Source organism: Anneissia japonica, unplaced genomic scaffold (genome assembly GCF_011630105.1).
Source record: "Anneissia japonica isolate Jap-2015-1 unplaced genomic scaffold, ASM1163010v1 scaffold1931_len244811_cov162, whole genome shotgun sequence".
Lineage (NCBI taxonomy): Eukaryota > Metazoa > Echinodermata > Crinoidea > Comatulida > Comatulidae > Anneissia > Anneissia japonica.
The window spans coordinates 167009-182140 of record NW_022683367.1 but is presented as its reverse complement, the minus strand read 5'-3'; the positions used below and the strand labels follow the sequence as shown (position 1 = coordinate 182140).

General features: G+C 35.0%; 3 protein-coding genes across 4 annotated transcripts in view; 2 read left to right on the top strand and 1 right to left on the bottom strand.

The window, feature by feature from the left end:
• Positions 1–2442, bottom strand: part of LOC117099951 (SUMO-activating enzyme subunit 1-like) — an 8361-nt gene extending 5919 nt beyond the window's left edge. Inside the window, exon 1 of the mRNA XM_033239486.1 lies at positions 2267–2442. Coding sequence (XP_033095377.1) covers positions 2267–2355 — 89 coding nt within the window. The 5' untranslated portion in view covers positions 2356–2442. The remainder of the gene's footprint in view (positions 1–2266) is intronic.
• Positions 2438–7719, top strand: LOC117099961 (signal recognition particle 14 kDa protein-like). 2 transcript variants are annotated; one of them, XM_033239497.1, is made up of 5 exons: positions 2438–2579; positions 2694–2766; positions 4519–4643; positions 4779–4811; positions 5702–7719. In XM_033239497.1, exons 1-5 carry the CDS (start codon positions 2556–2558, stop codon positions 5792–5794), a joined length of 348 nt encoding a protein of 115 aa, XP_033095388.1. In that variant the 5' UTR covers positions 2438–2555; the 3' UTR covers positions 5795–7719. The 2 variants fall into 2 exon arrangements, with proteins under 2 accessions (XP_033095388.1, XP_033095392.1); XM_033239501.1 differs by having other exon boundaries at positions 5621–5743.
• Positions 7720–10426: 2707 nt separating this feature from the next.
• Positions 10427–14600, top strand: LOC117099887. The gene is made up of 5 exons (XM_033239414.1): positions 10427–10514; positions 11055–11285; positions 12091–12273; positions 13416–13659; positions 14434–14600. The coding sequence occupies exons 1-4, from the start codon at positions 10464–10466 to the stop codon at positions 13656–13658; spliced, it is 708 nt and encodes a 235-aa protein (XP_033095305.1). The 5' UTR covers positions 10427–10463; the 3' UTR covers position 13659; positions 14434–14600.
• The last annotated feature ends 532 nt before the right edge of the window (positions 14601–15132 follow it).

Sequence of the window (15132 nt, the reverse complement as noted above, 5' to 3'; positions counted from 1 at the left end):
ATAATATAATTAATTAATCCTGCATTATAATTATATATGTACGATTAAACAAGCGTACCTACTGTATTGCAAGACGATTATACGTTCCAGATAAAAGTGATTGATTGGTTACCGTATTTAAATAATTAATTAATAATTAAATCGAGGCATGAATGGAAATACATTGCTTTAAATAGGTATCAATTTGCCAGTACAAAGTTGCCTAGTACAGTAATAATTAATTCAGTGAGAAACGTTCTTACAAGTTCTCCAATGATACTCTTGGGAGAATAAAGAAAGTTTTGTACCCCGCCAATTCAAGAATATTATCGGAGACAAAGTCTTTGTACGCCGCCAATTCAATTTCATCGGAGACAAGGAAAGGATGTGAAATGCTGAAAATAGCCGACTGGCTTGATCTCTGTACATGGAAACTGTACGAACATGTGCGATGGTTCAGGAAAGTAGTTGTTACCTGAGTTGTTCGCCTATACAGACCGTATAATGTAGGGTCTGTTGCCATGGCCTATACGACGTGTTGTTTTCTTGTCTATTAATTATTTTACATAAGCTTAATACAGACATTGATTATGATCATTAACCTCTGTTGTGTGTTATAACCGTATTATTGCTTGTTAAACCAGGTTGAACTTTTAATCAGTTGGTGAATTCGTTCTTCACGAATGGGCATGTTTTGCCCTATCTAATACAAGTGTAACCACGGAAACGTGTATTTCTATTGTTATCTTCTCTATGAAGGGCGTTTACAGTTAAAGTTCTGGATTTTAAAGCGATGTATTTCATGTTTTTTCGTGCTTCAAAATTAGTGTTATTGAAACTTCAGCACCAAGGCCCTTCAAACCAATAAACTTCCTGTAATTAAAGACCCCTCCAATCAAAGACCACCTCCAATTACAGATCACTTGTTTGTGGTCCTCAATTAGCAAATGTCTTTTATCATTACTCTTTTATATTAGAGACCAAAGCTGCAAAAGACCATGGAAACCCTGGTCCAAAAAGCCCCATAGACGTATCTTACAGTAAAATATTTTATAAATGTGTCATTTGAGCTGAGGTACAGTACATACACTTTTGGCATTAACTGGTCATGGAGGTACAGTACAACCCTGGAGGTACAGTACAACCCTGGATGGACAGAAGGTCATTATTTATGGAATAAAGAAAATCAGGTAGCTGTAAACAACTTTAAGGACAATCTCCATCCTCCATTGTGGTGCATGAATGAACTCTTTCATGACCATTCATTGAATGATGGCATACTGTAATCCTGGTTCATGAAACATGTATTGCAGTACTAGGCCTATATAGGGTGGCCTAGCCTACCTAGGTACGGCATGGAGGAATTCCTCCATGGGTACAGTAAGCCTATAATGGCCCTGTTGTAATCAAAACAATAATATTGACCAGCCAAAAATTAATTTAATAGGATAGGAAGTTAGCAGTTATATGTAGGGGATTCTATTCGGCTTGGGGTTGCTACAATCGATCCAACAAAAGAACAATAATGTATCAAAGTCTTAATAATTTGAAAAAGGAGGATTTGGGAAGTTATTTTAATTAAGTCTTGTGCAATGTAATTTCGTATTAATATATTTAAGGGCCTACACAGCCCACTTCCGTGGTAAGGCCACCAACTAGACATGCCCAGATTTTGGTACTTTGCCCTACCACCTGTATGTAGTACTCCCGGTAGTACTTAAAATTGGCCCTGTAATAATATAATTATAATTCATCATTGTACGGTAATGTACTGTACTGTAGTTCTTATATTAATTTATGTAATAATAATATAATTAGAATATATGTAATAAAAATGAAAATGATAGCAAAAAGCACTTTATGGATTCACAAAGCAGTAGAGTATACTGTATCCCAATCAACAATAGCGCTACTGGGTTTCAATAAACTTTGAGTGCGGCCGCTTTGGCTTGTGTTTGTGTGGCCACTTTCTTCAAACTGTATTTACAGTATTATTTAGGCTATATTTAGGCTATTCTACACCATGGACTTGAAATGATTTTTTTCATAACAATATAGAACTTACAAGACTACATTTATTAAGCAAAATTAATATTCAAACACAATTGAATTATACAAAATTCGAAATGAAAAGCAGGATCACTTCCTCTATTGATGGGTTACCCATAGTAAAGCCTGTGTCCGCGTCACTGAAATCGGATTCGTAGTATGTACTCAGTACTACAGTAGGCTTCAGCCTTGGCCTAGAGATCTTACGCACGCTTAAAACAAAGATTGAATCACTTACCGCTTCTGAGCCTCTAGGCCCCATAGACGAATTTGCCTGTCGTATAATGCAGCTTCAGCTTCTGATATATTATTTGAGTTACTAGCCATTGTAGATAAAAAATATATCAAAATTTATGTCAGTACCTCAACCTCCTCACGCAAGTACATCAGTGAACAATTTGTCATAAAAGCATGGCCAAGCTGCTAACAATACAAACAAGCCTTCTTCCCATTGGTTGGAACCCGTTCGTATAGGCAAGCACTCCAATCAGCTGTAGGTTTTCACAGCATTCGTTAACTTCTTCAAAATGGTGCTCCTTGCGAATGAAACGGTGAGTTTTGTGTCGATAATTTCGTGTAAAATGTCATGTCCTGTGTTATACTTATTCATTTTGAAGTTATTAAGCTTGTAAAATAATTAGTTAAGATTGTTTCTGTCTCTTTAGTTTCTTACAGAACTGACGTTAATGTACCAAAGCGCTAGAACATCTGCTGCTGTTTACGTGACACTGAAACAATGTGAGTTGTCGTGGTGGTGGGACAACGTAAATGAGTTATGTAGGCCTAGGCTAGGCCTGCCAACAAAAAGCTAGGCTCTGTGTCAGCACAAGGCCACCAGCCATTTTCTAGCTGATGTTTACCGTCAGTATCTTTAGTTCCACTCTACTCTAGTACTACATTATAGGCGTAGTCATAGACATTTGGGACTCCTTCATGAACTAACCCCGGCCCGGTAGGCTATTCTTAAAACGAATTTTAGTCGTACTTTAGTTAATTATGACTAAATCTAGGCCTAAACCTATCAATTTGATAAAAGACTAAAAAAAGAAGGCAGTGTTTATTATGCCGGCGCCGGCAAATATGCCGACATCTATTTCTCTTCCTGGCTAATGTAAATTTTGACGTCATCAAACCAAGGCAAGGCCGCCAGAAAAGAAGGATCGGGAAAGAAACATGAAAAGCCAAAACACCATGGATGTCGAAACAAAAACAAAAGAAATTAAAGAAAACCAAAAAAAGGAAAGAAGATGAGAAAAAGATATATAAGTCATTTGCGAACAGAGATTCCTAGTGCTGACAGTGACAGACGATTGGGCTTAGTGTAGGATAGAGTAGACCAGGGAGTAGACTTACCTTCTTGCCAGCTTAAGGCAGGCTAGAAAAACTTAGATCCATTCAACCACCGCGACCTAGGCTAGTGATGACGAGAGATACATTCCACTGTAGGGTCGACAATTAGTGCTGCAGTTTTCTGAAGTGCAGCACACTATAATCGTCTTTAATCGATAGACTGCTCTGACCAAGACAGACTGTACATCTTTACTTTACATTGATATACACAGTGTAATTATACCTCCATGGTGTAATTATTGGCCTTGTGTATTTTTTTAGGATTTTGTAATTTTCACTTACGGGTACAGTATATATTCGAACAGTACTATTTGAATGTCCTATGTTTTGAATGGAATCAATAATTTTATCCAGTCGCAGTGCTACTGGGAGGGGCGACAGCTACGGTGGACTGTTTTATATTTATTTTTAAAAAGAATTGGCCTACTTTGAAATATTATTTAAATAATAGCACTAAGTACTGTCTGCCTAAAAATACAACAAACCAACAAATCACTAGTGTCTCAATTCAATTTTTATTGCTACATAAAAGTCATGTTTTTGTTTATATGATTGATACAATACAAAAGGAACAAGGCCATCATGATAATAAATACAATAGTGTTGAAGTTCAATAAGATGATCTATCTGACTCTAAAAAACACTTGCATTACATTATTTTGAACAAACACCTATAGATGGCCCGGATCTTTTTTTCTTGACATTTCTTTCTTTTTCTGTGGGGAACAATGTTAGATGTTATATGTTAACTAAGCTTGCTGATAAAAACACACAAGTTTGGGCGGGAACCTAACATTGACAGTAACAGCATTACAACACTGGCGATAGAAAAAAAATGAACAACAATACTGTTTTTGAATACAAACGAAAACAAAAAAGAATAATATTAAATAAAAGATACCTAGGCCTAGCCTTGATTAAATTATGTTTTTTTTTAACGTTTGTGTATAAAAAAATTTCTTTGTAAAAGTGTTATGATGTTGGTCCTGTATGATTATGCTAAAGTAACAGAACATTCTTTTATCAAGGCTATAATATATGTATGGTAGTACAAAATAAAATATATGAAGGAATCAATAAACAATATACTGTACTGTCTTCTGGTTGGTCTCATGTATTTTATTGTTTAATTTTTTTTAGATAATGGTAGGACAAAGCCTATACCAAAAGCTTCTAAGGATCGACAATCCGTTTCTGTATCAGAATCATCGGAACACAAATGCCTTGTGAGGGCAACATGTAGGAACAAGAAATTAAGTACAGTTGTAAGTAAATTGAGAGTTATTTATTCATTTCCTTTTAATTGTGCAAAAATATACTCCAAACACTAGGCGTATATACATTTACCGTACTCTGAAATGTAATAAATTTTGTTACATGGTATTTTGTTAATTTTTCAGGTTAGCGCGAAAGATATGAATAAATTCCAATTGGTAAGTTTATTTTTAAAAAGTATTTTGAATTTATTCTAAACTGCCAATGAAATGATGTTTCAAATTTTTAAATATCATTTTTTGATTAAAACGTTTTCTTTAGTGTTTCATAAATTTCATGCTTGATGTATTGAATTCATACATTTCACTCGTTGAAGGCTGTATTAAAAAAAAAAGGAATGTCACCACAATTAATGTGACCCTGAAACTACTACCATGGACCATGGAGGTATAAAAATGGACAAAATAATTTGACCACTTTGTATAGTCCTCCTGTTACAGTGGTAACTCCCTTTACTTTTGTCATAAATTATCACATGACTGGATAAACACATCCACCAATTATCAAACTCAGAGTCCTATTTGTCCATAACTCATCCGTTATTGGGTGTGATGTCCAAATGTGTCACCCAATAACAATCAATATTTTCAATCACTGCTAATCAATAATTTGACATAGGAGGTCTATTGTAAAAGAATGGGTGGTTTGAACCTCAGGAAATAGAACAGCTGGTATATTGTTGTTCAGGGCCAGCGGAACGTTTTTCAAAGTGATGGGGGCCCACTAGCTTTTCTTTCCAATCATACAAAAATCTGCATATGCATTATATATTTTCTGCCAAAAAGTAGGGGGCGCCTGGGTCCCTGGTTTTGCCCGCCATGTTGTTATTCTTTGCTATAGTCTCTATCATAATAATATACTTTACCTAGGTTTCTGTGAATAGTTTTTATTGATTATATGGAGATCTCCCTATTGCTGTATTATATTCTTTATGTATTTTATTATATACAGTATATCTTTTTTATAGGCATATGCAAGTGTATTGAAGGCAATCCCTATTGCTGTATTATATTCTTTATGTATTTTATTATATATATCATTTTTATAGGCATATGCAAGTGTATTGAAGGCAAATATGGACAATTTAAAGAAAGTACATAAACCGAAGAAAGATAAAGGAAAAACATCAAAGGCAACATGAAGCTTAAGATACATTTTCAAATTTATATGGAAAATATAGTACCATACAGAAACATGACAATGTTGTATATGAGCCTTGCGATACCAAAACAGCGTACTGCCGCTAAATGTTAAACTGAGTAATTGGCATAAGAGTGTGGAAGTATTGTATACTTCAGTATAGAGAAGCTGTAATTTACTTTTACTCATAGTTTTGGCAATAGTAAGGCAATTCCATTAAATGACCTATCATTTTAAAGCTTATGATATGGAAAATATTAATATATTAAGAATTCATTTTTTGTTTTGTTTTGGTCACTGAAGCTGGTTTTGGCATGGCAAGCCCCATATTTACTAAATGTAGAGATACATATTAATTCATACGAATAATTGAGAATGAACTTACCAAGAAATATCCTAATTTTTAAAAGAATTTCAAAAGTTCATTTGATTATGACAATGATTTTGTAAATTTCAATTTGTTTCTTTATTATTTCTTTATAAAATATAATCATTTGAATTTTTAAATGTTGGAAAATTGTCATTATTGTCTCACAGGGAATGTGTTAAAGATGTATTGATTTTGTAATTTTCAATTTGTTTCTTTATTATTTCTTTATAATTATAATCCATTAAATTTTTAAATGATTGAAAATTGTCATTGTATCGCAGTGAATGTGTTAAAGATGTATTGCCCCCCCTTTTAATTCTTAGTGTTGGGTTTATAATAATGGAAGTATTAATGATTGGATTTGAATCAAGACTTTCATTATACATACATTCTTTGTGAACCTGCTGCCTGCCAATACTAATAATTTTAGTTAAATTTTGTCCCTTCTCTGAAGGAATTCACTAAACAAGATTTACATAAAGAAATTGTTTATTAATCTTATTTATTATTTTTATATACGTATTGGCTATTATTTATTATGAATATCTTTTAAAGTAATATAATATTACTATTAATACTATTTTATTTGTGTAACCAATTTTTAATTTTACCATGTGTGTAGTACCTATTTTTAAGAGAAAAAAATTAAAAAATTAAATAAAAGAAAGATCAAATGTGCAGAAATAAAATATTGCATATGTTATGTTGATAATTGATATGCATTTCTTAATATCAAACATTTGTTCCATCCAGCAGCATTTAAGAAAACCCACAAAAAGAATATAAAGTTGTTTAATTTGGTTTCTATATTACCAAAATTATTATTTCTCATAGTGTGCTCTATAATACTGATGGAAAATATCCCTAATTATCGTTTTATGACATAAATTAAATATTAGACCAATACAAATAATCACATTTGGGTACTGGGTGCTATTCTGTACAGATATTAATAATAATGTAATAATGTTTTTCATCCTTTATTAATAATAACACCCTTCTCATCCATGTAAGTTATTTTATAGCAGTAAAGTCTAAACTGAGATTCTCACCAGAATACAGAGAAATGGGTATAGTAGATTATTTTTTTAATTTAATCTTCTTCTGTAAGGTTATTTTTTATTGACATTTTTCACCAACTATAAAGCCAAAAAAAAAAAAATTGAGTTGGCCATGTTTTGGGAAAATCCAAAAATTGGGTAGGCTGGTAGGAAATTTATTTATTTATTTTTTCAAAAATGTGTTTACGGCAACCAATGTCTAGTCTGGTCAATTGGAAGAGTTTCAGGTCTGCCTTAAAATTTTGTTAGAATTTTTTTAATTTGCCGAACTGGACCTAGGCCTACTCACCTAAATCGCCTCATAAAAAATATTGATGTTTGGGGTGGGGGTAAATTGACCCTTAATTTCGTAAAATTTGGGTCGATCGGGCATGGCCAATACAATTTTTTTTTTTTGGCCTAATCATGCACAGTTTTTGTTTTGTTATCTGTTATTATTTCCAATGCCACCCAGTTTAATTTAAGGAATAAAGCATGATCAAGTATTTTATAAAAGGAGTAAACTGTGTTTTTTTAAAGTGTGGGTATGTCTTGCTTAGGTACATAAAATTGAATTGCTCTAACAATTATACATAATGTACAATGTAGGCAAGAATTTGTTAATACCTTGTTTAGCGAACTTGTGTTTTTTTGACACATTATTTTACAAACGCATCTAGGCAGAGGGAAAAAAATTATTGATAAATGTGAACAGTGTTGTAATGAGATTGAAAATTGTGAAAGAAATATATATACTGTATATATATATATATATATATATTAAGTTATATAAATATTTTCTAATATTTCCATTTTTCTTGGAGGAGGGTGAACTAACTGGCCAAAAATATATATATTATTTTTATTTGAAATCACCATTATTGGCGGTCGGAGGGTTTGCAAAATAGGTTATAAAAAGTCTTGCCTATGATACTGGTGTGACACTGTACAGTAATTGGTGACCTCGTGGGAACTAGAGGCAAATGTACTGTAGCTGTAGCCTAACATGAATGTGCAAGCGTGGGATTCGAACCTCAACAATGTGGTTGAAAGACAGGATGCTTGGTCAATTTGATTATCATCACCATTCCGCCTGTTCCCCTCAACAAGGCCAAGTCAATTTCATATATTTATGAATATATCTGAAGTGATATTTTTACATAATTGGGTTTTAATGTTTCTGATAAGTCAAATACATATACTTCACAGTAGCAAGACAGACAGCAGGAGATCTCGGGTTCGAATCCTTGTTTCGTGCGATTTTTTTTGGCACGTTATAGAAGGCCCCCACTATCACCATTTAACCATATCGAATGATAAACTTTTCGCCCTCTTTGATCAACCTTACAAACAGTTGAGGCTGCACTTTGAAAATAGTCTGCAGTTTAACGTATACCTGGCCATAGCTATATTTAGTTTTTGATTTTCAAACTACTCATTTTGTTTTTGGCATGTTTATTGTATTTCCCGGTGGTTTGCTTTGCCTTTTTGTTTGGGGATCTACGTCCATGTAAAACCCAATAGTTGTTTTGTCCTCATCTCTACATCTAACAGACCTATATTTCGTTACCCTCTTTGTTGGTTCGATTGTTCGTTTGCGGGAAATACGGGGCGAAGAAAAAAATGAAACCAACAGGATGACATGTGTTAGTCTTACCATAATTTTTGTCCATACAACGTGTGTTGTTTACTTTTTTCGCAGCGCTGTAGCTGACAAGAATTAAGGTCAACTTCAATTTCCGTAGGTGATCGTCTATAAGCTCCGCCCACCTACCAATCCTCGCGTTACCGTGTTTTATTATTAGTTGCACTTTTCACTAGAAACGAGTTCTAAAGGCATTTAACCGTTTAAAAAAAACACGTGTTTGGCGTTATTCAAAAGAAACATGTCCTTACTTACTTATTAATCTATTTATGCATTTGCATGTAACTATTTTAAGATAAACTATAAAAATATAAGCAAATACATAAAAGAGAGTTAATCCTATTTTATAATAGCGTTGCAGTTTGGTGTACAAAAAGTGTGTAACGTACCGGTACTTTCTAATCATTAACGTTCGACACGCTGCTGCAACGTTTCCCTGTCTCTTATACACATCTAGATGTGTATAAGAGACAGAGCCTAACATGAATGTGCAAGCGTGTGATTCGAACCTCAACAATTTGGTTGAAAGACAGGATGCCTGGTCAATTTGATTATCATCATCATACCGCCTGTCCCCCTCAACGAGGCCAAGTCAATTTCATATATTCATGAAAAAAATATCTGAAGTGATATTTTTACATAATTGGGTTTTAATGTTTCTGATAAGTCAAATACGTATACTTCATAGTAGTAGGACAGACAGCAGGAGATCTCGGGTTCGAATCCTTGTTTTGTGCGATTTTTTTGGCACGTTATAGAAGGCCCCCACTATCACCATTTAACCATATCGAATGATAAACTTTTCGCCCTCTTTGATCAACCTTACAAACAGTTGAGGCTGCACTTTGAAAATAGTCTGCAGTTTAACGTATACCTGGCCATAGCTATATGTCTATAGTTTTTGATTTTCAAACTACTCATTTTATTTTTGGCATGTTTATTGTATTTCCCGGTGGTTTGCTTTGCCTTTTTGTTTGGGGATCTACGTCCATGTGAAACCCAATAGTTGTTTTGTCCTCATCTATACATCTAACGTTTGGTAACACAGACCTATATTTCGTTACCGTATCGGTGTTAATTCTCCCAGTTGAATAATACTGGTAAATATGTCCATAAAAATTCAGCAATGTATACAGTGTGAGGCGTTACTCCTTTTGAGTGGGGTTTAGTGAATTGAAGAGACAACACATATTCATAGCCTAGACATAGACTGGAATGATGTTAATAGATTGAAAGAGGGCCGGCCTAATCTAAACTAAACTGCCGGTTATTTTTACCAGTGAAATTGACAGCTAAAACGGCTACGGGAGAACACTGCGTATATGCAATATATAGTATGTTATTTGAAAATCCCAATCCGATAATAGGTTGGATCGAAGGCTGGGGATAAGTAATTGTTTTGACAGTAACTTTCGAAATACCGAACAATCGCTAAAGTAAACACAATGGTGCAAAAAATTCGAACTGTCTAAAGTTATGAAAGAGTTGAAATAAGTAATGAAAACATGATGACGATGTAGCTAAATTGAAAATCAATGCAGTATGGAGACGGGTACTGTTATAACCTTCAATCATTTATGTAGTGGAGGAAGGGAACGTAAGTCGACTTTTAAAGATGAGGGCGAAGGGTGTACTGATTCTCGGTATCTTGTTCTTTGTACACCACGTAAGTCATTTTTCTTATTTCAATCATGTTTCAACTATAAACTTTCAAAAGCCGACAGCATAATTCTGAATTTCTTTGTCTATATCTGTCCATTTAAAAATAAAATGTGAAACTCCCATCTTAAAACATTGTTAAATAATATTATTACCAATTTTCAATCATCAATTGATGTTAAAATTTGGAGATAATTAATTGTCTGCACACTGTAGGCCCATTAGATATGTGATATGGTGGTGAGACAAGCTAGCACACGGTCGGGTAATAGAGATTTTCTTGGCGTCATTCCATAACTAAATTTGATTTTGATGTTCGAGTATTAGTGTCGTGTGTTTCATCACTAAAAAATCCAGGTTTTAGCAAATTCTTTAAAATTTGAACACATAAAAATACAATTAAAAAGTCGAATTACTCAATAAAGCCAGAAAAAATATCCAAATTTTCTGTCAGCCCGGCTACGTTTCAATGGAAAACATGTAGAGCCAATAGCAAAATGGCACTCTAATATTTTATTAGTCTTCTTTTAATTTAACAAACGCTTAGGTGACCACGGCTCCACTCGAAGATGAGAATGTGGTACAAGAACTTCAGGATTTATTAACTGAAGAAAACGAGTTTGAAGAAGCTAATGGAGAATCCGAGGTGGCAGTAGAAGATCCAGATGCAGATGTCTTGGATCCAGAGGAAGATGAAGAGCCATCATATATAGATGAGGAAGCTGGTATGTATGTTGAAGACGACGATGGAACGGCTGGTGCATCTGAACCAACCCAGGTAGCCTAATAAAAAACGTGTACCGTATTGTAACTGCTCATGTCATAAAAATAACTTTTCCAATATTTCCAACAATTTTTCCAATATACAATTAATATGACTTTCCTTATTCTTTCATGTAACACTGCATCAGCAACCACATAACTAGCTGCAACCGTAATCGTAACCATAGCCATAACGATAAAATGGAATAAAATTATACTTTTTTCTCCAATTCCAAATACAGTATTTGAAATTAAAAATGTTTCTTGGGACCCTGGGGATCCGAGGCAGCCGCAGTCAGTGTCGTAGCTAGGAGTCTTGAAGGTGGAGTAGGGGTGGGGGCTTGATGATTAACTGAGTCATCATCTTCATCATCATCAACATCATTCTGTTTATCTTCCTCATCATCAGCATCATTATCATCCCCCTCGCAATCATTATCATCAGCATTAACATTACCATCTTCTTAATGATGGTATTTTTTCATTTGTTTTTTTGTATTAAGATTAAAGACATTTTTATTAATTTGGGACTAACAGAAAAGTGGTATATAATTGGAGGGGTTTTTAATTAGGGACCTGTAATTATATTATAAAATAAAAATAATGGACATCATCATTACAACGGATTTGTCGTGGTCAACATGTTAATCATCATCATCATCATCCATCATAATCATCAACATCATCATCATCATTTTCATCATAATCATCATAATCTTTATATTCATCATCATCAAATTATCATCGTCGTCGTCATGAAGACGAATTATAGGCCTATGATTAGCAACAACTGTTCCTTTCTATACTTTAATCGTATGTAGGGCCTACCAGAAGTCATTGTAGACCTCCCGAATACTACTACTACTACTACTGAGGCCGCTGAACCCACTCCTATTCCTGTTGAGGAAGCAACTCTGGTCATCTCCGCTGCAGGGAGTAACGAAACTGACGAAGGACCGGCAGCGCCAGTTGTCAGTGCTGAAGATCACGCAGCCTTCATGAACGTAAGTTTGACCTTCGCACAAGGCCAACTCAAACAGCCATCGTAAGACGACGGATCCCGACGGGATTTGTTGTTGCGGCGAGTTTGTGAGTTAAGCCGAGCACTCATTGGGTCGTACGACGGTACGACCGTCGTATGGCGAAGCTAACTCCGCTCAATGTGAGCGCTAGACAACACGACGTTATCTGCATGCTGATTGTCGGTGGCAGTCTGAACTGCAGATCGTCATTAAAACAATAGGGTGTCTGGAGCGAGGTGGCGTTGCGTTTTACATAGAATCGCGTCGGCCAATGACCGTCGGGCACAGTAATCACCAGGCTTTAAACGCTGATAGGTCTGCGTCGGAGACCGAGTGTTCGTGTCGTAATATAAAACATGTTTTCTCAGGACGACCTAAACTGTCCCCGACGATAAATCGCGTCTGGCTCCGCCGGACGCTGTCTAAGTTGTCCTTAACAGGACAACGTCTAAATTATCTTCACGAGTTACTTGTCGAATCAAACAAAATTTAAAGAAAAGAAATATTATTACACGTAATTTTACTGTTGAATACATCAGATCGGTCCAAAAAGCCCCAATCGATATTGTGACACACCTTCGAAGTTAAGTGCTGCTTTCGATAATTTAATGAAAGATCGATCATTGTTTCAGGCGGCATTAAAGTATTGGAGAAAGTGGGAACACTTGCGAGTGAAACTAGCACGAATTACTAAGCCTGGTAGCCATGGAGGGCCCTCTGTGAGATCAAAACTGAGTTTTTACTGTGGTCTACAGGTCACAAGAGATGTTTTGTGTTGCATCAGGGAAAAGTGAATTAGTCCCGGGTATCGTCTTTGAAAACCTATCCTAAAAATCTCATGAGCATGAGCTCAATTTTCTTTTCATAGTATTTTCAAATCACTTACCGGTAATACGCCTACTACGGTATTTAATTTTTGTATTTGAGTGGTTGTATGCAGGATTATTTTCTTGGGATCCTTATGTGATAAGGCTACTGAGTTTTGAGAGAGTACAAATGATATGAAGTTCTCCAATAAAAATTAAAGTGAGAGGGGTCCCCAATCCCTACTGATTTTTCCGGCTGGAAAAATGTCTTGAAAAAGAAACAGAATTAGTTAGTATTTATTACTTTTATACCATTAGGGAACATATACTGTGAGTCCTGAACAACTTTTAGAGATACAAAATGGTGTTTGTGGTGACCTCCTGGATAAGGGATGTACTGATGCAGAGGTTTGCAAAGCTGGTGGGTGTACGCAGCTGCGATGTCACTATACGAGATGCGTACCAAACAGTATCAATCAACCATTGCTTCCTGGAGATGACGATGTGGACACATTGAACGATGAGGACACATCGAACGATGTCGGCACTACTGAAGTATAATGTAAGGATTATCAAAGAACCAATTTTATCCTATCATTTGTCAGGCTACCTTCATATTACTGAATACACTACATTTGATTAACATGTATTACTACAAAGTATGTTTTAGATTGTGTTCCGATGTCTAGTATACATAAATATCACTTAGGCTTTATGTTTTATCATATATTTTTATGCGGATGTACGTTGAGATCAAAACATTAAATGAACAAGTCTGGTACACCATTAGTTCATTTAATATTTGAAGAGTATGCCCACATGATCAATGTACGTGGCTCGGGCAGCCGATTCTCTTCGTACATATTGGAGATGGAAATGAGTGGTTGTCGGAAATGTCATAATTCTATTTCCAATATTACAAAACGATTATGTGTAGAAGTGGATCTAAAAGGACATTCCATTTCTGACTAAGGCAGGGACCTCGTGGCCTCATAGCCATTGGCACCTCATATCACTGCTAAACCACACCTCTTGAAGATGAGTTCACCCTTCAGTTTTTCAGAAGATAATATACTGTAGTATAGGCCTACAATGGAATGGACCTTTCCGGCGTGTCAAACTTAACAACTGGCCAATCAGAACACGGCAATGAATACGCGCTTGGCCCACCACACGTGTTCTCCCACGAACGCACGTCGTTTTGTTGGACCTTGGCAACAATATCCGAGGGCCTGGGCTTATCGGAAAGGTCCATAGTGTCATCTAGCCTACCACACTGTGGTTTCGAGTACCGGTACTTAATATTTTACTTGCTGTTGTATGCTTATCATTTCAGATTTTTACGTTCTGGCCAAATGGAATACCTTGGGTGTGGTAGATTGCTCTCTTCTTCTGTATATTAAATTATGACGTCACCAATCTATCAAATGTTTCCCGCTTTTATCATAATAATTCTTCTGATTTAAATTAAAAATATGTTAGCTATTAAGAAATTACATCGTATTACTTTTTTTTAATAACTTGAAGAAAATATTTTTGTCTTTGGTTTTGGTAAGTTTCAACAAATATATATATATATATAGATGTGTATAAGAGACAGATTCTAGATAGGCCTAATGGCCAAAAAGCCGTTAGTATATTCCCTTTCTGTTGCATTCCATAAATCTTCATTAATAATATTTTCCGAAATGTTTAATTACATAGCATTACCACAAGATGGCTTATTGTTATTTCACATTAAGCCAACTATATATATGTATATTATAAAGCATACTGATAAGTCCACGTGTGTTTCGTCGAAATACAACTCAAAAGTAAAGACAATAAGATTGACTTGGTAGACTTGAAACACTAAATTTATTATTTATGTATTATATATATATATATAGTCATATGCAATATATATACGATGAAAAGGATATGAGTATCAAGAAAGCGAAAGGTTATTTTAAAAACGTAAATTTGATATGTTGTACTCCAACCCACTCATTAGTTGGATATGACTATTGAGGACAACGACTTATTTTCACCGCGA

Coding starts and splice junctions, on each gene's coding strand:
- LOC117099887 (XM_033239414.1), top strand. CDS start 10,464: ATGAGGGCGAAGGGTGTACTGATTCTCGGTATCTTGTTCTTTGTACAC. Junction 11,286..12,090: donor GTGCATCTGAACCAACCCAG/GTAGCCTAATAA, acceptor AATCGTATGTAG/GGCCTACCAGAAGTCATTGT. Junction 12,274..13,415: donor ATCACGCAGCCTTCATGAAC/GTAAGTTTGACC, acceptor TTATACCATTAG/GGAACATATACTGTGAGTCC.
- LOC117099961 (XM_033239497.1), top strand. CDS start 2,556: ATGGTGCTCCTTGCGAATGAAACG. Junction 2,580..2,693: donor TGCTCCTTGCGAATGAAACG/GTGAGTTTTGTG, acceptor CTGTCTCTTTAG/TTTCTTACAGAACTGACGTT. Junction 4,644..4,778: donor ACAAGAAATTAAGTACAGTT/GTAAGTAAATTG, acceptor TTAATTTTTCAG/GTTAGCGCGAAAGATATGAA.